The sequence below is a fragment of the Sorex araneus genome, chromosome 6 (genome assembly GCF_027595985.1).
Source record: "Sorex araneus isolate mSorAra2 chromosome 6, mSorAra2.pri, whole genome shotgun sequence".
In the NCBI taxonomy this organism is placed as follows: domain Eukaryota; kingdom Metazoa; phylum Chordata; class Mammalia; order Eulipotyphla; family Soricidae; genus Sorex; species Sorex araneus.
The window spans coordinates 31,582,582-31,609,576 of NC_073307.1; the positions used below are offsets into that span (position 1 = coordinate 31,582,582).

At 37.1% G+C, this 26,995-nt stretch overlaps 1 protein-coding gene across 1 annotated transcript in view; it reads left to right on the plus strand.

Annotated features, from left to right (window-relative positions):
- FBN2 (fibrillin 2) overlaps positions 1 to 26,995 on the plus strand; it is a 276,352-nt gene that overhangs the window by 156,571 nt on the left and 92,786 nt on the right. The window contains exons 15-20 of the mRNA XM_004609828.2: positions 1,144 to 1,266; positions 10,527 to 10,679; positions 12,929 to 12,982; positions 15,345 to 15,470; positions 20,126 to 20,251; positions 25,041 to 25,160. Coding sequence (XP_004609885.2) covers positions 1,144 to 1,266; positions 10,527 to 10,679; positions 12,929 to 12,982; positions 15,345 to 15,470; positions 20,126 to 20,251; positions 25,041 to 25,160 — 702 coding nt within the window. The remainder of the gene's footprint in view (positions 1 to 1,143; positions 1,267 to 10,526; positions 10,680 to 12,928; positions 12,983 to 15,344; positions 15,471 to 20,125; positions 20,252 to 25,040; positions 25,161 to 26,995) is intronic.

The window sequence follows — 26,995 nt, forward strand, 5'->3', positions numbered from 1 at the left end:
AAAACCCAGGATCTACTATCTACTGATAACTTTAAAATGTTCATGGTAGGCTCTGAGAATTGAGAATATAAATAAAACTGTTTTATGGCTGTACTCAATTGTAATTCAGTAAAGATATAACAAACTTTGCAGTTCCCACTTAGAAGCAAATTATTTTCCAGTTTTCTCCTCTTAGACACAGTAATTCTGTGAACTGTTTCTTTTTTCAATGGCACAAACTTATTTCAATACCAAGGATAACTCATAACTGATTCCTGTGATTTCAACAACATTTTAGAGACAGAAAATCAAAGCTTATCTTCCTGTTTTTGGAAGAGATAGCTTCGCTACCTTGCAAGAAAAAGAAGTGCGGGATAAAGTAGGAATATAATAACTATGGTGATTCAATTTTTGTGAGTGAGGTATCATCTCATATTTAGCTGACCTATATGTACTTAGGTAACTTCAGGTAAGAGTTATGTTTTAGTATATGGAATTATTTCATAGCATGTAACTTTAATTCAGCATTTATTAAAAGTGTTGTGTACACCTGTAACGATGACCTAGCTTTCACCAGTTTATGCTTTCTTGAAATTATTTATATCAGTATTTTATTGCAAATTTAATCTGTAAACCTTAAAATATTGGTAATTTGGCTGCCTGTATTTTAAGAGTGTCTTATCCTTTTGAATGACCATTTAATATTGGGTTACATTTGATAAATTCCAGCAGATTAAAAATTAGAAAATAAATACCAAGTTATTTTGTTATTGTGGACATATCAAATTAATATCAAAGCAGCACTTAGCTGAAAATTTTGCATATGAAAGTAAAATTCCAAAAGCTTTCTTGGTTTTAATTTTAAGAACTTGTTTCACTTATTTTGAACTAAATATTTCCCATTAAACAGGGATGCCAAATAAATAACAAACAGTTTGTTTATGAGACTCTTTTCCTAATGAGTAAAGTTAGGCAACTTTCAGATATTCTAGAATGTTTGAAAGATTGCATTTAAATACAAGATTTGTTTCCATATCCGTGCATTCTTCTGCAAATTATAAAATTAAAAGCAAAATGGTGATCGCTAGAGTGATAGCAGCAGACAGACTGTAATAAAGTCAGCCATCCCCAATCCTGCCTTGCCTTCTGCTTCCTTCTGGGCAGATGTTGACGAGTGCCAGACCCCAGGCATCTGCATGAACGGTCACTGCATCAACAACGAAGGCTCTTTCCGCTGTGACTGTCCCCCAGGCCTAGCTGTGGGTGTGGATGGACGTGTATGTGTAGGTAAGTAAGCCATTCTACAGTGATCTCTGTTCCCAATCATATTTTTGAAAAGAGACAGATTTATCTCTACAATTAATAATACACAACCACAAAGAGGATTCTAGTACTGACATTTAGGAAAACAGTATACTGAGTGACTACGTGAAAGAAGCTACTCACAGAAAACACATTTTTATAGTTCCATTCATATTAAATATTCCTAATAGGCAAGTCTGTAGAGATAAAGCGTATTAGTGTTTGCTCAAAGATAACAGGAGTTTTAAAATGAGGTAAGGCTAAAGTGGCATTTTTGAAATGATGAAATGTTCTAAAGTCAGCAGTAGTGATAGTGTATATCTGTTAAAATGCTAAAAAAAAATGGTTGAGTTGTATACTTTTAAAAGACAATAGAAATAAAAAACAGGAGGACTGGGGCCGGAGCGATAGCACAGCGGGTAGGGCGTTTGCCTTGCACGCGGCCGACCCGGGTTCGATCCCCGGCATCCCATATGGTCCCCCAAGCACCGCCAGGAGTAATTCCTGAGTGCAAAGCCAGGAGTAACCCCTGAGCATCGCTGGGTGTGACCCAAAAAGCAAAAAAAAAAAAAAAAAAAAAAAACAGGAGGACTGGTCCTTAGTAGGAAGCTTGCCACAATGAGGCAAGGGTGTACAGGTCGGAGAAGGGACCACAATGACAATGATACTGGAAAGTCATCATTCTGGACAAGAAACTGGATGCTAAAAGGTGGTAAAGCGATGTCATTACCCTTTCAGTAATGCTACTGCAAACCACAGTGCCTTAAAATAAAATAATTAAACTTGTCTGCCATAGAGGCAAACTGGGGAGCCTGAGGGAAACTGGGGACATTGGCGGAGGGAATGGTAAAGGGATGGGTGCTTGAACATGGTATGACAGAGACTTCGTTATGAATAACTTTGTAACTTTGTATCTTTCTCCATGATTCAATACATTTTAAAAAATGATTTTTAAAAGAACTATTTCTGGGGGTGGGGTGGAGTGATAGTACAGCAGTACAGCAGTAGTATACTTGCCTTGCAAGCCCTGCCAGCAGTGATCCTGATTGCAGAGCCAGGAGTAAGTGCTGAGCATTGCCAGACATGGCCCCCAAACAAACAAACAAAAAAATGGTACTATGGCACTTGTGTATTTTTTCTCACATATGAATATGCCGTTGGCATATTCCCCATCCAGCATGTTCTGAGGAGCAATCTCGGGTGAATGTATTGTAAAAATGCATGTCGTGCCATTTCTCTCATTTCATTGTTGTTGTGATGACCTGAGATCATACTTGATCACAATGCTTGCCAGGGATCACATACCTCAGTTGGTGTGTCCCACATACTTGTGCGCTGCACCAGAAATTGTGTATTTGATTGTGTCTCGTGAGGATTACGAACAAAATCCAGCTGGAATCATAATCATCGTGTAAGGTGGTGCCAGGGATTGAACTCATCCCCACATCTACAGGACAGGCCCTCTACCACTCAACCACATCTGTGAGCCCTAAATTGTACACTTTAAATGGCGCGTTATATGGTATACGAATTAAATCCCAATAAAGTGGATTTTTGAAATGGCAGGTAGCCCAGCTATTCCCTTCAAAGGTCTCTGAGGACATGCAAATGAAAACTGCTGAAGAATACAAAAATATTGTCCTAGATCAACATCATTGAAAATGCTAAACAGCTAAAACTTCTAAATATAATTAACAGAGACTCTTAAATTAATAACAAATAAGATGAGATTTTCACATTTACACAAACTTTTAGTTTTACCCAAGCAATGTTCAAAATGTCAATAACATACTGCAGAACTTGGATTTTCATCAAAAATTATGGACATTTTCAGATAGTTGTACCTCATCACTGCCTTCCTAATGGTAGAAAGAACATATGATAGCGGATATATGTGTATATATATATAATCCTTTCAAAATTCCTTTTGGATGCTTTTGTCAAATTAGTCCCATGGAGCTATATCAGCATTACTAGACATAATCTTTAAAGAAACAGACAAAACAAGATAGCCGTTGGCATATTCCCCATCCAGCATGTTCTGAGGAGCAATCTCGAGTGAATGTATTGTAAAAATGCATGTCGTGCCATTTCTCTCCAAAATGCCCTGTCCCCTGTGGTGAAGTGGCAGTTTGTTGGGAAATTCATTTACTCTGTTTTCCATGTTATACCATAAAAGGCAGACAACCTCATTGCTTTTAAAATTATATTTGAGAGAAAAGAATTTTTTTCTTAGACATAGTTGCTAATACTTGACTCCTACCTGTGGGAACCAAAACATTTGGATCCCAAAGGGAAAATGAAGACAAGCAACAGCAGATGGAAATAATCTGTCCACTTAAGTTCATCCACCCTGTTCACTCATGGATTTATTTCAGCTTACAAGATTGTCAGCACTTCATTCAGGGCTATTTGAAATGCAGCAACTCGCAGAATGTAACTCCTTCCTGCTTAAAGAACTAAAATATTTAAGTTGTTTTAATATTCTTAGTTGCCGTTTTTTTTCCTTTACTTAATCATTTATCTAAATGATTCTTTCAAGACCTACAGTAAGTGGAAAGTCATTTTTGGAGGAAGAAATTATAGTTTCCTTTGAAGCATCCAACTTATGATTATTTGTTAGGAATAATCTAGTCCAAACCAAAAAAAAAAAAGAAAAGAAAATTTACATCCTGTTGTCCACATATAGAAAAGCATCATAAATTGTGAGAAGCCCTGTCCAATTTTTCATAATTACAGTCACTTAGACATTTTTAAAAGAAAATCACCGTTTGTTCTGCAGTGTATCACTCTTTCCATACCATACTAGATGTATTTCCTTCATGGCTTATGCCTCCGATCCCTTTGAGATCCACTGATTGTTGAAATTATGAACAAATTATTATTAATTATTGCTATACTTAACACTTCAGTGTTTACTTCTTTTTAGTATTTTGTTTCCATACATACTGGGATGTGATGTTTCTCTTAACTTCATAAAATAAACTTATTAATATAAGTACATTGAAGAAGCTTGAATGACCTCATAGGCAGGATATAAAAACAAACCAATTATTTTGGTCTCCCTTTGTCTTCTGAAAACGTATCTTTAAATATATTCAGTGGGTGAAGTTTCAGAACAAATAAGGAGGAAAACTCAGGCCACCTTGTAACAATACTATTTTCAGATAACAAAACATTATGAGCGTTATGAAACCACCTGAATCTAGAGATGTAAAAGTTTGTCATCATATAATATTTAAAATGTAGAACTTGATTTTAAATTAAAATCTTCTTGCCTAGAGGAAGCCCTGAGCACAGCTGGGTGTGGCCCAAACCCCTCCCCCCCAAAAAAAAATCTTAAAAAAAGAATCCTAGGTTATAAAGTTTTTATGTAGAAGGCACTCAGATTGTAGTGGACAAAGGACAAAACAAATCCTTGTTTAAAACATTTAATCATAGATGTTTGAAAGTACAACATTAAAAGTAGAAAGAAAAGAACCTTTTTAAAAAAGAATTTGTAGGAATGGTTGTATCTGGGAAAGGAACTGATGAAGGGAATGCTGACTGTTGGGGAGGGGTTTGCAGGGAAGGGTTCTGTACCCATGAGTCTTATAGGCACGTTCAGATTATCTTTTGTTTTACATATGCATTTTAGTTAACATGGCTATAAGTCCTAATATAGTATATTTTAAAAAGTAATATTAGTAAACAATTCCTATATTATTTTTAGTTTTTTGGAAGGACTGTCTTCTGGAAGTCTATTAATTCACCTCTCGGAGTAAGATGTGTCCTATACTTGGCCACTGAAATGGTGAAGAAAGAGAGGAAGGGTGAAGGGAAGGGCTCTGATAGTAGCTCAGCTAGAAGACAGTCTAGGTTATAACTGTAGGTCTAGATGTGTACTTTTGTATACCTGTGTTTATTGTGGACAAAGTTCATTGATTACTTTGCAGCATCTAAGCTTTTAGATGTCCTGAGGTGACAATGTATGATAAAAAGTAGAACTTAGTGAATTAAGCCAATTTGTATATATATGATCTGTTGTAACTGATAGAAAGGGAGCTTCTGGGACATGACCTTGTTAAACCACCTCTGAGTAATAAAACATCAAGTCTTGTTTCTGCGGTTGGCAGCGCAGGGGAGAGTGACTTGCAGGGGAAGGGGCTGTTCTGGTCACATTGGATGTTGCTGGTTGGTTTGATGTGTCTCTGGCTGCGTGCAGGAACACAGTGTCGGTACTTCATCAGCACTAGGCTTCCTTACTAACATTTTACTAGAATGAATGGAAATTCTCTTAGAAGCTTATACTTTGTTACTGGGTTACTTTATCTCGTTTTCACTTAAACATTATAGGGAATGCAGTATTTTAATTGTAACTATGCCAATATCTTTATCTAGAGGCCTTGCTGCCATTTTTGTCTTTTAAGAAATTTTCATTGCCAAGAAAAACTGGATTAAAATTTTTCCTTCCAGTTAGTGTTGTGTATTTTTGTCTACCAAATACTCTATAACTTTGGGACTTTGAAATGGTAAATATTCATGGTATGTGAAGAAGCATGATATATAAACATCCATTAATAACATAATGGATGTTTAGTTGTGTAGGTAAACAGGACCTAGAAGGACATGTCAGACATAACTGCGTGTAATTGCGTATAACTGTTCTTTGCTTCATTTTCCCATTTCCTATTCACATGTTAACTTCCCCCAAAAAATAATAAATATGTTTAAAACCTGCAAAAATAAATAAATAGAATAAAATAAAATCTTCTTGCCCAAGCTCAGACCTTCATGAGCAAGAAAGTTCTTGGACTCCGTCAGGACCCAGTGTGGGAAGAAGTGACCAGGTGGGAGCGGAGCGAGGCGGGTATCACTTCCTGAGGCAGCGCTGAGCTGCTCCATAACTGGACTTCCTTGTAGCCCACTTCTTCCTCACGGGCTAGTTCCTGGGCCCCTCAGAAGCATTCAGTTGCCCTTTCCAGAGGTGTTGCCACTGCACTTTTCTCTCAGCAATCACTCTGGCCCAACTTCTGGACTTTTGGCAGTGCACATTAGACCACTTTGCAGGTGGCTTAGGATGGCCCTAAGGTTTTTGTTTCGTTTTGTTTCGTTTTAACTTGCCCTTTTTTCAGTCCAGGGAGGTGTTTTGTCCCAAGCCATGGGCACAAGGACAGTAGGAAGCCTGCCCCCTTTGCTCTGGCACTGTGATTAAGGCCATTCACATCTTCTTGAGACCCTGGGTGATTACTTCTCAGTTACTCTCTGCAGAGCTCTTTGTCTTACCCACATCCCAAACTCATAAACTTACTCTTGCTCAAAAGGACTCTTCGAAAAGTTCTCAACTGCCACTCTCATAAATTCCTCACGTTCTGGATGTTGGGTGGGTTTAAACACCAAGTAATTGATTTTCCATATCTTCTTCCTTCAGGATGGGGGGGCTCAGAACGTCATTCTGCATCGTGGGGGTTTTAACACCTGAGATTTTAGCTTAAATATACTTTCAACATTGTTACATTAGCTTAAGAACATGATAAAAGTGATATTTCTGTCGGTTAATTTATTTTACTTTCTTCTTTATTAAGTTTCTGCCATTAACAAGCTCTGTGGCCGTGGGCATTATTACATCTCTATGCCTGCTTTCTTCATCAGTTTAAATAAGTTAATATCCTATTTGTCAGTGCAAATATTTGACCAGTGGCTGGTTGCAGAAACCATTCTTGATACATTAGTGACACGGTTCTTAAGTTTATTAAATTAAAATAATGCATCATATCTAAGTCATAATCTTAGAACTGCCAAGTTAAATAATAAGAAAATTGATAGTTGTGAAAGAAAAATGAAATAAAATTAACATTTTGTATCCACACATACTTTTCCAGTGGTATAGAAAATCTGATAGTTACTGAGAAAATCCTTTATTAAATATGTTTGGGGACAGGGCGGTGGCTCAGCATCAGAATGCAGTCTTTGTTTGATGTTGCCTCCTGGGTTTGATCTCTGGTATTACCCCAAAAGGTAAAAAAATGAATATGTAGTAAATTTTAAAATCTCATGTTTTAAAAAAAGGAAAGACTTGGCTAAATGCAATGCCACATAGAAAAGATAGTTTCCATGTCAGTGAGTTCATATGATGCTTCCTGCCAGTGTGCCCCATATTGTGCCCTTGTCACACAGGTGAACAGAGGTGTATTTACATTTGAAGAATAGTGTCTGAACTGGGGTTCCATTTTGGGGTCTTTGAACAGGAATAAGTTTACTTTCTCATTAAAGATAAAAGAGAAAAATTAGGGGCCTCCTTTGTTGAATATTTCCTGTGTGTTTTAGACACTGTGCCTTGTGCTTAACAAAGAAACACTCTCATCCGTCATATGAAGCAGAGCTTTCCAAACTTATTTGGCCTACTGCCCCTTTTGAGGAATTTAAAAATAAAAATTACTCACAGCCCCCTAGAAAATTACCTTCATTTGATGAACAAACAGAAAGTGCTTACTTACACCTCAGGCTACTACTTCCCAACCCCACTTCCCCCGAGCGTTCTCAAAAACCAAAGAGACAGGGCTGCCACTTTGAGAAACAATGATATAAACTCTATCTACATCTCATGAAGGAAATACATGTAAAGTAGCATAGGCAAGATTATCCCTTAGGAATCAGAACCTAGGACAGCTCATACCCTAACCCCCAGAGCGAAGTCATTCGGGTTTCCTTTTAACGCCCTGGTTGATGGGTACTCTCAGAAGCACCATTTACCTATCACAAATGAGTGTGCATTGCATCACATTCTTCCACGAAGCATCATTAGATTTTTATAAACTTCTGAAACTTGTGTGTGGCTTTCAGTCCATACAGGAAAACAGAAAGGATTGGATTCTTCTATAATACTTTCTAAAGTCATTGGTGAGAGCCTAAGTATCCACAGAAATCCTACTAGAAATCACAGAGTATGTTTAATCCATGAAAACTCATCCTTGCATTGAATCATATGCCTGTGTGTAAGTTAGATTTGGCTCTGCTACATTCGGCCATAACCCAAGCAGAATGGACTCCGAGTCCCCACCACTTGGTTGGGTGTGCATCTGATGGCACTCTGCCACGTGACCATGAATACATCTCATTTTTCAGTGTAGCCAAACTTCTTGTTTTTATGAGAAAGAACATCATATCACAGAAAATTATTAGGTTCCTCACTTTGCTTACTGAATAGATGAAAGTATTCCCTACAACTTGCAAACAATTGCAGATGTTTATAACATGGGTCATCTTTTGGGTGAAATTGTCATGTCAGATTCTCCAGTCTTTATGATTGAACTTATAGTTTATCATTTTATATCAAAAAATTTAAGTATATTTTATGAGAATTTAGAGTGAGAGTATGAAGCAGGATACACATTGGGAACAACATAACATAGTAGAAGAAGCAAAGTCTAGAAGGTCACACTTGAATGTTAAGTCCAAGACAGACCATGGATAAACCTGGACTTTCAGGACTTAAGTGATGCCCCCAAACGTCACCTTCCTTATGTATAAATGTGTACCATGATCATCACTTACGGAGTTGGTGATGTGGATATCCTATTAGCTAATGTCTGCACAGAAAGTGGCACAATCAGCATAACACTAAGACACATTGTAGTAGTGATTAATTTTACAGTTAGGTTTGTTGAATGTCTGAGATTAAAACAGTCTCAGCAGAAACCGGAGGATGAATATGACTGGATAAAGAAACCATGGTAGATCTACACAATGAAATACTACAGAGCTGTTAAGATAAATGAAGACTTGAAATTTCCTTATAAATGGATTGACATGGAGAGTATCATGCTGAATGAAATGAGTCAGAAGGAGAGGGACAGGTATATACCAACTGCACTCATTTGTGGTGTATTAAAAAATAGTATAAAACTAACACCCAAGGCAAGGAAAAATGGGGGTCAGGAGGACTGGTCAATGGTTGGAAGCTGTCCACAAGAATGTGTAGGGTGAAGGACAGTTAGGATAGAAAAGGAACCAGTATGACAATAATAGTTAGAAATGATCACTCTGGACAAGAACTGAGTGCTGAAAGAAGGTAAAGGGACTAAAGGGATTTTAATTTCTGTATTGCAACCCATAATACACAAAAGGAAAGAGAGAGTGGGGAGAGATAGTGAGAAAAAGAGAGAGATTGAGAGAGAGAGAGGTGCCTGCTACAGAGGCAGGTGGGGGAGCAGGAGGGAAACTGGGGATATTGGTAATGGGAAATGTAAACTGGTGAAGGGATGGGTGTTGGAGCATTATATAACTGAAACCCAATTATGAACAACCTTGTAACTGTGTAATTGTGATGATTCAATTAAAAATATTTTTTAAAAACTGGAGGTTGAAAGAGAGAACTTCTGAGCTCAGAAAGTCAGAGTAAGAAATCTTGTGACCAAGCAGTGTCCTCTCAAGATAGTTAGCTTACTGCTCTTTATTGTTCAAGAGAACTCCTAAAATAGGAGTCATCATCATGCATTGTTAGGGCACAGGATAGCAGGTGATTAGTGCTCTGAGTGTTTAGAACTGTAGCAATATTCCTTCTTCAATGAGAGGCCTGTGAAGTAGCAGGGTAATGGGTGCTTGTGCAGAACCAGAAACTTTGTGGAGAAGGAAAATGAGTTGTTCATAAAGCGTCATTCTCTCACTCACTCAGCCAACACTCATTGCCTTTCCAACACTCTTACCTAGTAAAGTGAAAATAAGGAAAGTAACAGATGCCTTCTCAAAACTGTCAATCTATTGGCTACTTGGATTAAAAGAAACTATAATTGTCATCCCATTGTTCGTCAATTTACTTGAGCGGGCACCAGTAACGTTTCTATTACACTCAGCCCTGAGATTTTAGCAGCCTCCTTTACTCATCTTTCCCAACGATTGGAGGCTCTTTCAGAGTCAGGGGAATGAGACCTATCGTTACTGTTTTTGGCATATCGAATATGCCCTGGGTAGCTTGCAGGCTCTGCCGTGTGGGTAGGATACTCTCGGTAGCTTGCCGGTCTCTCCAAGAGGTATGTGTATGTCTTTTACTGTAATGGTGATATGAATATGCCATAGGGAGGTTGCCAGGCTTTTCTGTGCAGGCAATAGGCTCTCGGTAGCTTGTCAGGTTCTCCAAGAGGAAGAACTAGGCTATTAGATGTCGCGCGGCTGCAACATCGAGGGGCCGAGATCTCCAAGGCTGCTCAGAAACTATAAGTTTTGAAATCTTTGTCTTTGGCTCATAGCTTGTTCTTCCATCTCCTTAGATACTCACATGCGCAGCACATGCTATGGGGGAATCAAGAAAGGAGTGTGTGTACGACCTTTCCCTGGTGCTGTGACCAAGTCTGAATGTTGCTGTGCCAACCCAGACTATGGCTTTGGAGAGCCCTGCCAACCGTGCCCTGCTAAAAACTCAGGTACCCTCCTGACATTTGACTCCTCCTCACTTAATAAAGAACCTAGTAATGTCAACAATATTTGGCTCAAAAATGCACTGGCTTTGCAGTATTTTGTGACTATTTTCAACGGAAGAAAATAAATCTAAATCTGTAAGTATGTATGTGAGCCATCGGATAAGGAGTTAGTTTTTATTTATTTATGATTTCTAGGCAGGGAGAACATTTAGTGAATAGATTTTTTTGTTGAATCAGTTCTAATTGTTGCAACAGAATTTATACCTGAATTCATTATCCTCCTAATTCTTGATCTGTGGTGTCATTGAGAAGATAAGCAACACCAAATTTAATTATCACTTTCAAGGTTATAATAAATTTACGAGATACTGATTTTATTTTTTTGTCTTAATACAAGATGGTCTTGGGCCTCAAGCTACAAAAAATATTCTAGACCACAGGTCAATATATTTGATTCTTGTTTATTTGTATTTTGACTAGATTTTTAGTAAATGTATATAAGTACAGTGCAGATTGCAAAAACAAACACAATTTCTTCATTTCTTTAACGTTGAGACAGTTGCAGAAGGGTTGCGAATATAGGTAGGTAAACATAGAAATTACGGTTTAGTGTGATTAATACTACAAAATAGACTTAAGCAGACAATTATTCAAAAAGTAAGGAGCAGTTAGTCATCTGAGAAAACTAGGAAAGGCTTCACTTAACAGGACACATTTGTTTTGGTTTTGAAAAAATTAAATAAGAAATTCCCTGGTGGAAAATAGAAAAAAATAATTCCAGAAAAGAAAATGTCTTGTAATTCCCCTACATATTTTAAATGGATGGCTTCATCTTAGCAAAATTGTTGAGTTCTTCTGGGGAATTACTGAGAATGAGTGATTTTTAAGAATAGTTAATAAAGAAAATCTTGTCCTAAAGAGTACTGAAATGAATCGTGTATGTTATGAAAGAAATACATAAACTGAAAAGACTAAATAAAAAATTAGTAAAATAATCTAGAAACATTAACTAATAAATGGTATTATTTATTGTCAAGCAGTAAATGATTTAAGACAGTATTTGCATCACTGAAAATATATTAAGCTAATTAGAAATTGTTGATATGTAACAGAGAGAATAGGATGCTAGGTTTCCTACATTAAACTTTGCAAAAATAATTTTATCACAACATATAAAATCTTTAAATTTTGAAATGTAACGGACTTTCAGAGGAGACACCAGACTTACAAATACATGTAAATTGGAAAAATATTTGCCTGTATTTATTGCGATCTTACATTAATCAATAAGGAAAGTTGATACCCTCTCAAAAGAAGCATAATATGAACAGAATTTTATAGAACAGAAATGCAAATGGTAGGCAACCAGATGCCCAAGCTTTCTAAAATTACAAGAAAATTAAAATGAGTTTTCTTTTTTGCTTATTGGTAAAGAAGAGATAATCAGTTTTCCTCAGTGATGGTAAATGTATACGAAAATAAATGCTTTCATCTTCTCCTAATAGAAGAGTAACCTGGAATATTCAGGGAGAGAAGAACAATTAAAAACACCAAAAGGAAAGTAAACTATGGTTAGTTTTACTTCCAAGAAATTAACTTGATCATAAAATTGAATTCTATACTACCATTATTGCAAATTGGAAAACCATAATTTTATCTTGAGACTGCTAGAATAAGTGCAGCCAAACAACATAAAAGAATATGAAAGATCAATTAAATGGGACCAGAACGTGAAACTTACATGATAGAATATGGAAAACCAAAACTTGGTCCTCTCTTTCCTGGGAAAGTCACTAAATTTCTGCCCCAATTTTCTTTACTGCAGAAGAGAAGAAGTGAAAGTTTCTAGTGTATTTGGAAGATTAGAGAAATTATTAGATGTAAAATTCTATAACAATTGTAGACACCTGGTAGATGTTCTTACTCTTACAAATGTTGTCATTTATTTTGAGAGGGATGAAAGTCCAAAGGTAAGCTCTATAATGCCATTGGGATACTTACAGTTTTTCATATGTAAAAATAATATGTTATTCATAGTAACAGTATTTAGGTTGATAATCAACAATGATTTTTTAATTTATATTCTTATACTTAACTGATTTTGACATTCTTAAAATAATATTTTAGGAAATGTATGTTTTTAAATTTGAAAATCAATACAAATAGTGCTTCCTTAGTTTTGAAATTATATCACTTGTGTGTAGAATAAATATAGTTCAGAATTTTAATCTTTCTTTTTTTTGTTCACATAGCTGAATTCCATGGTCTTTGTAGCAGTGGAGTGGGTATCACTGTGGATGGAAGAGGTAATACTAGCAATTTCAATGCCTGATAATATTATTCTAGTCGTACAACTTTTTTATTTTATTATAACATTATGACTAATTTATATTAATTATATAAATTTATTAATATGTTTTATTATCTCCTAAACCAATGGCTATAAGCTCTAGGATAAGTTGTGTACAGAGGGCACATTTTTCATAGTGGATGGATATTTGCTTGTAAATATGCCTTTTTGAAAATGTCACTATACAAACTATATCCCCGATTTTTTTGGAGATCACTGCTCACATAAGTCTCTCAATGAGAGACGTTACTGGTGCCTGCTCGAACAAATCAATGAGCAATGGGATGACAGTGACAGTGACAGTGACCACTGCTTAAGGTAAAACTAGAGTTGTTATGTTGGCTAAAGAAAAAGAGTGAGCAGTAAGCCTGTTTAAAACAAAAATTTTTGAATAATGCTGCTGACATAATTAAAATATGGATCAAGTTTTTCTTATATTGCTCTAAAATAAATGAATATATTTCTGTCCAGAAGCACTAAAATGCAGCAGAATGTTACCTATCTAAAGAATTTTTAAATTTTTCTTTTCCTTTTTTTGGGGGGAAGAGTCACACCTGGAAATGCACAGGGGTTACTCCTGGTTCTATACTCAGGAATTACCCCTGGCGGTGCTCAGGAGACCATATGGGATGCTGGGAATCGAACCCGGGTTAGCCACGTGCAAGGCAAATGCCCTACCCGCTGTGCTATCACTCCAGCCCCAAATATTTATTTTCTATTGCAAAAAGACAAACAAACTTCCATGTTGGAGCTGAATATAGAGCGAACAGCATATAGAGCGAACGGCATTTCTAATTTTAATGTTTAGTGCTCGGGGCTAGCAATCCTCGGGTATGGCTCGGGGCTGGCAAAGTGCTCTGGTGCAGTCAGGTCCAGCAGCCCTGAGAGCCGGCAGCACCCACGAGAGCCCTAGGCCTCTCCCGCTCTTTGAGCTATCTCTTTGGTTTCTGACAATCACTTTTTTTGTTCACTTAGATATCATTTTAGTTATTTAATTTTAAAATGTTTGTATTATGCTGTGAGGGCCAAGCCCAGTGACACAGAATGCTCAGAGTTGAGGAGGGTGGCAGGCAGCGCGAGGAACTGAACATAAGGTCTCTGCTTGCACCTCTCAGTTTTTCCTCATTTAACAAAATGGTAGAATGGCATTACTTTTCACTTTATGCTCTACTTTTCACGTTCGCAAAGTCTTTAGACAGGTTATAGAAGTACTGGCAATGAATACCAGCAGCCAGAATAAAAGGAGAAAAATCTTTGCAAGGATGTTTCTTCCAAAACTGAAGTGTGAAGGCTGGCCTTTCAAAAGTGCTTAAGATCTCCCAAATTCTAGATAATAGTTAGCAATCTAAATTTGAGCATAGTGACCTCAATTTGTGTTTTAGCCTTTTCTGTTTGTCTGTTTCATAGCTTAAGCAAATTAGATGAGTGTCAATTTTATGTTATTGACATTCAGAATTTCTCCATCCACCACAACCAAAATGTCCATGACCCTCCCCCACTACCCCTACATCTCTTCCACTCTGTTCTTTCCCCCCATCTTTCCTCACTGTTTGGTAATGTGTTCTGTAATGTGAATGGAACTGGAGGGCATCATGTGACGGAAAATAAGTCTGGGGGAGAAGAACAAATAACAGATGATCTCACTCACTCGATTTCACTCTTTGTTTTCAATATGGCCTCCCCAGTAAAGCCAAATCCCTATTGGAACCACTGGCTACATTCGTAAGCACATAATTCTTCCCATTCCCCTGCCCAAGGGTGCACAAAGAGTATCCATATTCATGACTCCTACAGCACTCTGTTCTCAAGTATCCATATTTGAACTGTCCTTTCCATTAATTTCAGCTTATCAAAAATGAAAGTACTTATTAAGTATCATATTACTTAATTGACTTTGAAAAAAATGATAGTAAAGTTGAAATATCCCATACCTTTGGGGACCATAAAATTATATAGGCAGCTGTAATAAATCATTTAATTAGATGGCCATTATACCTATCAAGTTGAACTTTTCTTCGGATTTTGAGCCAGTAGCCTATAAATTTCTTTATTAATTTTATCATAAGTAGATGCATGTTACTTGTATTAATTCTTTGAATCTCTGCCAGTTCTCTACATTTTTCTTTTGACTAACCAGTGAAGTGTGTCTCTCCGTTTTCTCATTCTCCTTATTTTCATTTCCCTTTCCATTTCTTTCTGAAAGGCAGGAAAATTGTGGGTTTGCAAATCATTTTATACCTCAAATGTTATTTATTAGCTCTGCATGTATCAACAAGCAGCAAAAAGTCTGAACATTAAACTTTCAACGTCCAATGCAGATATCAATGAGTGTGCTTTGGATCCTGATATATGTGCCAATGGAATTTGCGAAAACTTACGTGGTAGTTACCGATGTAATTGCAACAGTGGCTATGAACCAGATGCCTCTGGAAGAAACTGTGTTGGTAAGTTATGTTTACACAAGAGCCCTTTGTATATAGAGTTGGATTGCAGGAGAAATTCAAATATAAATAATTGACTAAATCTAGAGTGCTTACTTATAGTGTTACTTCTCGGTAACAGAATTTTTTTTCAATTTAATGAAATAAGTTCTGTCGCAACATTAAAAAATCTTTTTAAATTTGTTTCAAACTTTAAAAAAGTTTACAGTGGATGAGGTCTTGTGTTGCATGCAGCTAATCTGGGTTTGATATCCAGCACTGCATACCGTTATCAAGCCCTGCCCAATGTGATTTCCTGAACACAGAGTCAGAAGTAAGCCCTAAGCACAGTTAGGTGTGCCACCTCATCAAAAAAAAAAATTCTTAGAGGCATGACCAGTTCTATATTACCTTTTTCCCAAGTGGATAGATAAATACTTTATTGTTTCTAGCCTATTGTTTTTGCATATCATAAATTTTGTGATTTTTCACTAAGAATGGACTTCAACAAGTATGGGGCAGAATGGGTAATAGTAAATTTAGAAATGAAATGCTTGGGCATTAGAGAACTTAGAATTATAAAGAAACAACTAGTTGGTGGGAAATGTACACTATTAAGAGGATGGATATTGGAACATTATAGACTAAAACTCAATCATGATCAACTCTATAACCATGTATCTCACTATGATTCAATAAAAAATGAAAGAAGCGAAGCATATTTTTCAAGGAGTAAAAGTTTGAGAGACTGAAAAAGAAAAAAAGAAACAGCTATTTGCTGCTACTTACTTAAATTTGGTAACTGAGATAGGATTTTCCTTTTGTAACTTATAAAGAAATGGTTTTAATGATTCAAGTCATGTAGTCCTCATATTTGCAAATTTATAAAGAAATTAGTTGAGTACACTTTATTGAATGAATGCTATTTATTCCATTATTATGCATAATAATTGTTATGTCGAACTTATCCATAACTTCTATATCACAGTCTTGAAGATTATGATGAAAAGAAATCCATTTATCAGCACTTCTGGTCCCGTTTTTTCTTTTTTCCAAATGTATCCATGTGATCTTGAGTTGAAGACACATACACATGTGGGTACATAAACTAGCCATCACATACTTAGGTTCTCATATCTATGTGGAAGAGCACCAAAGATTACTGAGCATTTCTAAAGCTGCAAAACTGCTAGCTTGTATTCGTCAGAGCCAAAGTCATTTCCAGCTTAGCTTGCAAGAACATTTGAGCAGCCGTGTTGGAGACAGGGAGGTTCTGAGAGTGCTCACAAACTGGCAGAACACATGGCAAAGTTAACGTGCATAATTCTGATAGAAATTAAAACTATGTATTTTTTTAGGTCAAATATATTTTCTGTTTTCTGGAGCTGCTCCAGTGAAATACCAAACACTGAATTGTTTTAAAGAACAGACGTGCATTGTCTCAAAGCTTGTCACCAAGAGTCCCAAATCAGGGTATCCTCAGGACCAGGTTCTCTCCAGCAGCACCAGGGAAGCATCCTGCCTTTCCTCTAGGGTGTTTGCTGGCAGCTCTTACTGACCTGGAGTGAAAGCATCAGTCTAGTTCTGTACCTATCATTCCCTGTGCTTCCATACTATTTTCCTGTCTCAGTCATCATTGCCCTTCTTCCTTCTGTAGGGTCAATCTGTCTCTTTGTTCAAATTTCTCAGTTTTATGTAGATACCAGTCATATTCAGTGACAAGCTATCCAAAGACCTCATTTTAACCTGCTAACATCTATATAACATCTGCTCCCAAGTAAAGCCACATATGAAAAAAATAGAAGATAGGATTTAAGAGACTTTTGCCCATTAATTTTGCTTCTAATTTTATTTTATTTTTAATCTATTTTATTTTATTAATTATTTTGCTTTCGGGGCCGCCTTCAGTGATGTTCAGGGGTTACCGCTAGCTCTGCACTCAGGAATTACTCCTGGCAGTGCTTGGGGGTTCATATGAGATGCTGATGATAAAACCCAGGTCAGCCACATCCAAGAGACATGCCTTCCATGTTGTACTATCGCTCCAGCCCTATTTCTCATTTTAAGGAACATAATTGCACCCATTACAGTAGTGATCAATAAATAAATAGTGGTGCAGCTTCAGAAAGCTGAGCGCCAAAGGAAAATAAATCAGATAAAACACACACAAAAAAAATAGTGTTGTAAGTGGTGCCATAAGAAATGTTTTTTTGGCCTGTTTTCCAAATCCTCACAATATCAGAATAATATTTGGTAAAGAAAAAATGTTATTTGAAAGACTATAAAAACAACTTTAAATAAAAGGAACTCCTTGTCCAAAACTGCAGTTTTATTTCTTTCTGTTCTTGACCACTCTTGCAAAAGATGAGAGCATGGATACAGAAATAAAACGCAGTGTGACTGGAGCCTGAAAGAGTACAATGGGTAAAATGCCTGCCTTGCATGCAGCCAACCCAGTTTTGATCCCTGACACCATGCATAAGTCACCTTAGCACTTCTAGGAGTGATCCCTCAGCACATAGCCACAGGTAAACCCTGAGCGGAACTGGATGTGGCCCCATAACAAAAAATAAACAAAAAACAGCAACAATAAAACCTTGTCTTTTTATTTAAATTTATGTTTTAATTAAGTCACAGTGAGAACAATTACACTGTTACAGGGCTTTTAGGATCGAGTCTCAGTCATACTATGCTCAAACACCCATCCCTTCACCAGTGCACATGTTCCACCATCAAAAACCCCAGCATACCTCCCACCCCCCCTCTGCCTGTGTGGCAGATGATTTTTGCTTTACTCTTTCCTTACTTTGATTACATTCAATTTCCGACAGGAAACTCACTATCATTATTTGGAGTTTTTCCTCCAACAGTCAGACCTGTCAGATGGCATCATTAGATTGTATGTTTTCTATTTCAGGAAAGGTCGGGCGGCTGAGTAAGCAGCCGTGAGGTCTGGAGATCTCCAGTCCCGCATACCAGAGCCATGTTAGTAGAAGCTCAGTGTCACCGGGGTTCCATCTGGAGAAGGCGTGCTGGCTGTACCTTCTCCGTCTGGCACCCCGGTGTTGTTGGCCTGGTCTGGGGTCCGGAGCAGTCTCCGGCTTGCAGTGCTTGCCGGAACGCCCAGATTCTTCACTGTTGGACGTGGCAAGATGGCACCGAGGGCGGGTCGAGGGCATGACTTCCGGCGGTTGGGTCCAGTTGGAAACTGGGCTGGTGCTGCCCCATTCCAGTGGCCCCCCACAGTTTGGAGATGTCCCAGTCCCACATACCGGAGCCGTGTTTGTAGAAGCTCAGTGTCGCCGGGGATCCATATGGAGAAAGCGAAAATCTTTTTTTTTTAACATTGTTTTTAGATGTACTAATGCGCTAAAGGAACGTTTTTTAAAGCCATCAATTTTCTATGAATTATTTGTAAGATTTTCTTTTAATTTTTTTAATTAAGAAAGCATGCAAAAAAAAAAGTTGTGAGACCATATACCCCCTTCTCAGCATGCACTGAAGCACAATGGGTGACCTGAATGACTCACCAAACCAGAAACATGGGGGTACAAAGAAGGAAGGCAAGGATGGGTGAAACTAGACCAAACAATTGGCTCCGTCTGTCCCTCTCCCTTTTGTAGACAGTGGGCTTATACAGTTTTGCACATATTACCTAATACAACCACAGTAACTATACTGCATGCCCAATGATGCTGGATGAACAAGAAAAAAAGTAGTACATTCTTTCCATATCATGGATGAGCAGGGAAACTGAAGCCCAAAGAGGGTTGCTTATGCCCTGCATCATTTAACAAAGCAGTTTAGTGGAAGGAAAGCCCCAATCCCAGGAGGTCCGAGGGCTACTCTCCAGTGCTAGCCTCGGACTTCAGTTAGCTGGCTGAGCCCTCCACACAGCTCCCACCCCCACGCCCACTTCTTTATGAGATCAGATTTCAGAAGACACAGCTGAATTATCAACAGGGCACATTGACATGTCTGAGTTGGTCTACTCTTACAAATCCCGTTATGTATCTGACTAGGTCTATATTTCTAAAATTTTTAACTACAATTTAATGCATTGTTTACTGTATTTCAATAAGAAAAATGTTTTAGAAGTACCATTTATTACCATAATTATATATATGCATATATATGTGTGTATATATATGCATATATATAACTGTAGAGACAAATGAGCTTCTATCTGTATTGCAAACCATGATGCCCAAAAGTAGAGAAAGAGTAAGAGGGACATTGTCTGCCATAGAGGTGAGGGGGTAGGGATAGCAGGAGGGACACTGGGGACATTGATGGTGGAAAATGTACACTGGTGGAGGCATGGATGTTCAATTCTTGTTTGAATAAATCATCAGGGGCTGAAGAAATAGTACAGCCTAAGTATTGATAGTACAGGTAAGAGATATTATGGCATAAAAACTGATAGTACAGGAGGTAAGGCACTTACTTGCATGTGGCCAACCCAGATTCAATTTCTGTATCCCTTATGGTCCCCTGAGCACCACCAGGAGTAATTCCCAAGTAAAGTAAAAATATGATAAGAACCAAGTGCAGAGCCAAGAGCAACTCTTGAGCATTGCAATTTATAACCCCAAACCAAAAAAAGAATAAAGCATCACTAGTTAACTGTTCCATTCATTTCAATGTGGTCTTTCCTCTCTTCCAATGGTTTCTCTTAGACATAGATGAGTGCTTGGTAAACAGATTGCTGTGTGACAATGGCCTGTGCCGAAACACGCCTGGAAGTTACAGCTGTACATGCCCACCTGGGTATGTGTTCAGGACTGAGACCGAGACCTGTGAAGGTAAGAGCTGACTTCCTGACCTTTGCTGTGAAGAATAAAAACCTGTATATGCATCAGAGCCATATACAGTTTTAAAGCAATATATAAAAAGCATTGCTTGAATATTTGTCTGTTTTCTAAACTCTTTCAGCTGGTCTGCCAATTTCAGAAATTGCACACATCGAACACTATTTACTAATGCCACCAGCTTTGTACATTCAGATAAAATATACATAAACATTTGTAACATTTAAATTTTTTTTAAATGTGTACTTCATTGGTTTGAGTTTGGTTTTATGTTTTTAAACTGCTGGCATAAATTATGCTATCTTTACTTTCCTACTTTGTTTCCCCTTTGTATAAAAAACACTGTGATGCATTAGCCATGGGAAACTTGAATTGTAAGGTCCAAGTCATCTTTAGGCATTTTCCTTATAAAATAATGGATGAACATCAGTGGGTGGCCTGAATAAGATAGTTGGGCCTGAATAAAAATAGACACACAAATTTATAATCTAAGAAAATTGTCCTTTCTATTTTCTGATTTAGGAATTATTGTCTGGGCTTCCAGATGGTAAACCAGTGTTCAAAAATTTCTTCATTGTCTTGCAACTGTTTCTGTACAGTGGAAGTGAAGTGAATGAGTTCAGTGCTTAGAGAAACTTCACTTTCAGTGAGATACCATCTGATGATGAGTGCATTCAATTATGTTTTTGTTTCATGATCAAAGGACTGTGTATTTCGGAACAATCCGTTGTGTGACTACTAGTCATTGTTCCTTTTAAGTCTTACTGTGTGGGCCTACAAAAGTATCCAGTAACAGTCTCAAATCCAATAAGTCTGGAATAACTTAAGTAAATAACTTTAAATTTTTGAAAATTTATTGTGAATAGTCCTTTCGTTATCTGTCATAATACCTACTAGTGTCTCCACAGTCAACAAAATGGCAATAGTAATATTATGCAAAAAGATGTTAGCATTCTCTCTTCATCTCATTGTTTAACTTCAAAGCATTCTTGTGAACAGAAACAAGTTAGGACTGAAACAAGATGCCAAAACACAAATGACTGAGCAAAAGTCAATGAAATGCAATTACAAAGTACAGTTCTAAGTTTGGACTAAATTGGTGGGACCACTGAAAAACAGTAATTAGCCTCAGGAAAGAAAAAGAGAGGAAAAAAGAATAACTCAGCAGACAACGCAGTTTTTCTAACTTTAATTCTGATAAAAACAGTAACAAGTCTCACAATGGAGACGTTACTGGTGCCCGCTCAAGCAAATTGATGAACAATGGACAGCACTGCTACAGTACAGTTCTGACAGCTCTTTTCACCACTGTCCCCTACGTGGTGCGGAAGCCCCTGGAAGAAGAGTCTTGGCCCCCCACCCCACCCGTGTCCATTCACAGTACCTAAAGATTCATCCTCTTGTGAGAGAGCTAGAGCACTTCAGAGTTTTGACTTTCATTCCGTAGGGTGTAAAATTTCTGTATCCGAACAGCTTAAGTTTCTCAAACGTCTTGGAACCTTGTCTTAACAACAGTACACCCCTTCCCAACAAAGTAATTTCTTTGTGAAACATACTTTATTAAAAAGTTCCCTGGCCAGGAAGGAAGAAGAGATTTCAAGTTTCCTTTTCTTTTTTTATTCCCAACTTTCTACACTTCCTTCCCACTGTCCTTTATTACGTTATCTCCTGCCTGTTGGGAGGGAGATTCTGATAAATGGCAGGAACCATCTGGATGGGGGCATTTACTTGATTTCACTGGGAGGCTGCGAGTTGCTTGGATAGGCTTCTCTGTCTACAGCAACAATGCCTCCCGGTACTATTGAGAGAAGCACATGGAGGGGATCCAGTGGAGGGTATGTTTGCCTCAGTTTGTGTTGTAGACCAAATTGTGAGTGATACAATGGAACATATTCCTTATAGTTTAACAAAGAAACTTGAAGGGCTCTTAGATACAAAGCACGGAAAATAAATAAAAGGTAGAGACTCACCTATTTACCTGAATAACTGCACGGTAAGAAGAGCAAGTGATGTTTAATATAACAATAGTGAATGATTTCTTTAAAAATCCTTAAACATTAGGCACCTTAACCCCAGGCAATAGTGAGGCTTAGGGAAGAGTTTTCTTCATTAATTTTGTCCGAAGGGTAAATATTCCTGCTAAATCTCAGCCTTTTCTTTCAAGTGGAAAATATTTCATATCTATCATTCACAAGAAAGAGGTTCTTCTAATGTAAATAAAAGAAAAAGGATAGAAAATTAGTTGGACCCTAGCTTTATGACATTGCCAGTAATAAAAATGATTCATCATGAGAAACCCAACCAAATAACTGTTATTTCTGCACTTTATCCTCACTGTTATTTGCATTTTATTAAATGTTTTGCAAAAATAAATAGAGCAGGGCCTATTTTTCCCTTGGGTTTCCTCCTCATTTCCACCATTGCATTCACACAGTAAATTTATCTGCCTAAAGCAGTTCTCTTCATTATGTTCTTTCTAAACTAATTTCCAAAGACTAGACAGGGGATTATTAGCAGATTCATTACAGACTATGGCTTTCTCTGTAGATGATTTTCTATACTTAATAATTTTGGTTGTCATTCATGTTTTAAGTGCACTATTTTAAATATATAATGACGTGCAGTAATAATAATGTTCTTCTGATATTTCAGGGTATTTCAGACTGAAGTTAGAGAAATTTTATTTTGCTTTTATTGTTTGAGCTCTGAGAGTCTGTGAAAGTTAAAATTTTTACAGCAAGCACTGTGGTTTAGATTGTGTTTCCAGTGACATAACTAGTTAAATGTAAACCAGATGTTCTTTGAAGTTTATTTCCAGGAATGTACAGTGAACTGTTTCAATTCCTGGTTCCATGACATTCATAACATAAAAACATTGTATTTAAAGAAAAATTAAACAGTTGATATTTGTAGCTGTCCATGCATATGTTTATAGTTTTTGAGTTCAGAATTGCTTCATTTAAAATGGGAATTTTGAAAATATGTGATTGGCATTTCTCTTTGCGGAGAACTTTATGAAAATAAAATTAATAGGTGAATTATGTGTAGTCTGTTCACAAATTAGTTATCTACTTCCGTTGAGATATCTAATTCCTTTTTGACATTATGTTTCAATGAAAGAGTTTCAATACTCTGGAATGGGTATTTTCCTTCCAAATATGTGCTATGTTTACAAACTTCTCCTTGTATTTTTCTTTTAAGTTTAAAAAAAATAAACTTAAAAAAGAGGCTTACTTGCTACTCTAAAAGATACTTTCCTATTTCTTAAATTTCAATTTCTACTTCAAGAATAAAAGCTAAAATAGGGGATGAGGGCTGGGAGAGAAAACTATACCTGGGAACATTTTAGTAGTGTTGAGTATCACAGAAGGAACAGACCTACTTTCCACATAAGATTTTAAAATTTGCATTTTGACTCCATTGACTTGAAAAACAGCAGCAAGTCCTGCCTTGTCAGGCCCAGCTTACTTGATGTCAGACTTGAGACCTTTAGAAGTGTGCACTAGTCTTCTTGCTATGTCTTTGCATGTATTTCTCAATATACTATTTTATACTTAGTTCCAAATTATGTTTATTTTAAAAGTAAGTATTCTGTGAACTTGGAAACCCATAACATTCAACAACAATAACAAAAAATTGCTTCTAGTCTGTAGACCTGTTTCAGATAATTGCCAAAGTACAGGGGGGGGAAAAAATCTGTTTACCGTTTCTTTAATTGAGTGTTTGAATTTATACAGAAATTTAGTCTTTGATGTTGTTTCTAGTGCTTTAACTGAAACTTGTATTTATTTTTAATTAACTCATGTGTTAAACTATTTAACTTTATTGGCTTGATATTTTCTTCAGTTCTCACTAAAAAATAGAAGCATATTTTTAATTATGTTTACTTCTGATCATCAGCAATAATTGTTTGTGTTTAGATTCAGTTCAAATGAATGTTAGCACAGGTCTCCTTAGTATAATTAAAAGCTCTTCTTTTTTTGGTTTTAACAAAATGAATTGTTCTTGGGCGGTGGGGCATGGGGTGGGGGGGTGGGGAAAATGCCCTCCTAGTTGCTGGGGAAATGGCTCAAAGGATTAATGCATAAGCTTTGCAGATGGGAGATCCAGGTTTTGTCCCTTGGACAATGTTGTCTGTTTTCAGAGGAGCAACCCTGAGCACCAAGTTGGGAGTAGCTCCCTCCAAATCAAAACAACTCTCGAGGCTGAATTTATAAATATGAACAAGATGAAGAGGAAATAGATAGGGGTTAAAGGAGAATGCTACACCCCATTTGAAAGCCAGCATTGTGATATTTTGTCTCTAATACTGTGTTGGATTTGGCTGGGTTTAGTTCTCCCAGACCCTCACAGAGCTGTAAATGACAGAAACAGTCAACTTTTGTTTATGCACAGTATGTTGCACCTGGAAATATGTTGCTTTCCATGAAATTAGAATTCAGATTTCCCTAAGGACAAGTACGTCTTCTTATTGGAGTGGGGGAGGGAGAGGGAAGAGTGATTAAATGCATGTCAAGTTACAATAAACTACTGAAGATTCATATACAAAACCTTTTCAGAATAGGCTGATCCCTCTAGTTGTACTGAGCCTCCCAATCTTGTCGATGGGTATCCACACTGAAAAATGCATGTATATTCCTCATCTACTTTATGCCTCAGAGATCCATATTAAAATTACAAGAGCCAAGTTTACCAGACATTCTGGCATAGCATGGCTTGTTGAAATAATATTTTCCAGAAACACATGGCAGTTCTAACAGAATCTTTTCCTTCTGGATTGTAGATATAAATGAATGTGAAAGCAACCCATGTGTCAATGGGGCCTGCAGGAACAACCTTGGATCTTTCAATTGTGAATGTTCTCCTGGCAGCAAACTCAGCTCCACAGGATTGATCTGTATTGGTAAGATTCATCCAGGGCATTAATGTTTTAGTTTTAGTTAAAAAAAAAAAAAACAAGATTACTTGAAGCTAATAATTAGGAGTCACTTTAGTTGCCTTTTCTCATTCGCAAACTAGGAGTAAATCTGAGTATAAATCATACAAGCTCATACATTTCATTCCATTTTAAGAAGTGCTTTTATTCACAAGAATAGATACATTTCCATACACATGCATGTTTATATTCATCACCCGAAGAATGCCTTAACATCAACACAATCAAGTACCTCAAGCATACTTTTTATAAACAGCCCTCAGAGGTAAGTGAAAATGTGAGCATTTGGCCTCAGATAGCAGGACAATAATTTGAATATTTTTAACTGTGAACATCAGTAATTTTTATTACTTTTTTTGTTTTAAACATAAAAAATTCATTATTAAATATGTGGATAAGGAATGGAAGGTAACTTTTTCTTGCTTTTGGAAATCTTGAGGCAGAAAGATTCCAAAACTTGCAAATATACATCTTTTAATATGCCTCCAAAACCCCCAGGTTAACTGTCATGACAGTATTACAAGCATCAAATGAGATCGTCAGCTGTACATTGTGAAGAACAGTTCAGCACAGAGAGGAGAGGGAATTGTCTCAGAAATATTTTTTCCTGCTTCTATTTTCTGTGCCCTCACCCCTACCTCCATGTATGCATACGGGGAGCGGGTTCATGTCTTATGCAAGTGTCTGCTTTGAAAGTGAACTGAGTATTTCCAAAAAGGAAGATACTTCAGTTTTGCATACTGCCAAATAAGTTGGCAGCTTCAGTTTGCTAGATAGCCGGTATGAATTTTCAGTTCGAACATTGCCAAGACAATAGTATTTTTAGATAGTGTGATGTTAATAATATTTAGCTGGTTGCTGGAGTACCTGTTCGTTATGTGGAGAGAAAGGACTGAATCCAAAGTTACCGATGAAAACCTTCCCTTGAGAAAGGCCCGCCCTTCACTGCCCAGCCAGGCACAGCTGGGGAAATGTGAGCCCTGTTCAGCTCAGCTCCCCACATTGAGAAGCAGACCGCATCTGCCTGGGGCATTACTTTTTTTTCTTCTAGAATTCCAAGGGGTGGGGGGGGCTGCTATGGGATCTGGTAAGGCAGAAATATTTTCACTGTGCCACAATTTCCAACTGAGATAGAGTCACTTTATTATGCAAAGGAAATGAATTCAGCATTAGTCAATTAATGTCTCAGAAGACTAAATCTGTCAGCCACTTGAGCATCAAAGATATTTCAGTGTGTACTTCATCATAAAGACTTCTATTATTTTGGCCTTTTACCCTCATACTTATGTATGAAAAAAAAGATCAAAGACGCCTTACTCCCAATTCATTATGGTGGACAACTAAACACCATTTTTTTCAGCCAATGTGTTTGTTACGTGTTTTCATTTATGATAAATTTTTAATATAGCACTGTAGCATTGTTGTAGTACTGCCGTCCCATTGTTTGATTTGCTCAAGCGAGCACCAGTAACATCTCCATTGTGAGACTTGTTACTGTTTTTGGCATATTGAATATGCCACGGGTGGGTAGCTTGCCAGACTCTGCCGAAATTTTTAATATCCCAGACTTACATTGCTCAGAAAATACTTAGTATTTAAGACTTCCGGCCATCATCTTGCCTTTTTTATTGAAAAAAATTCGTATATTTAAAAGAAAATACTAAAGAATACATAGAGAAACTGAAAATTTTTACAGGACTTTAGATTTAGACTTTAATCTATTGGGCTACAGACTTTGATTCTCTTCAGACTTCTCTCTCGAAGGATCCAACTTCAAAAACAGAACTTTACAAAATTTCCTA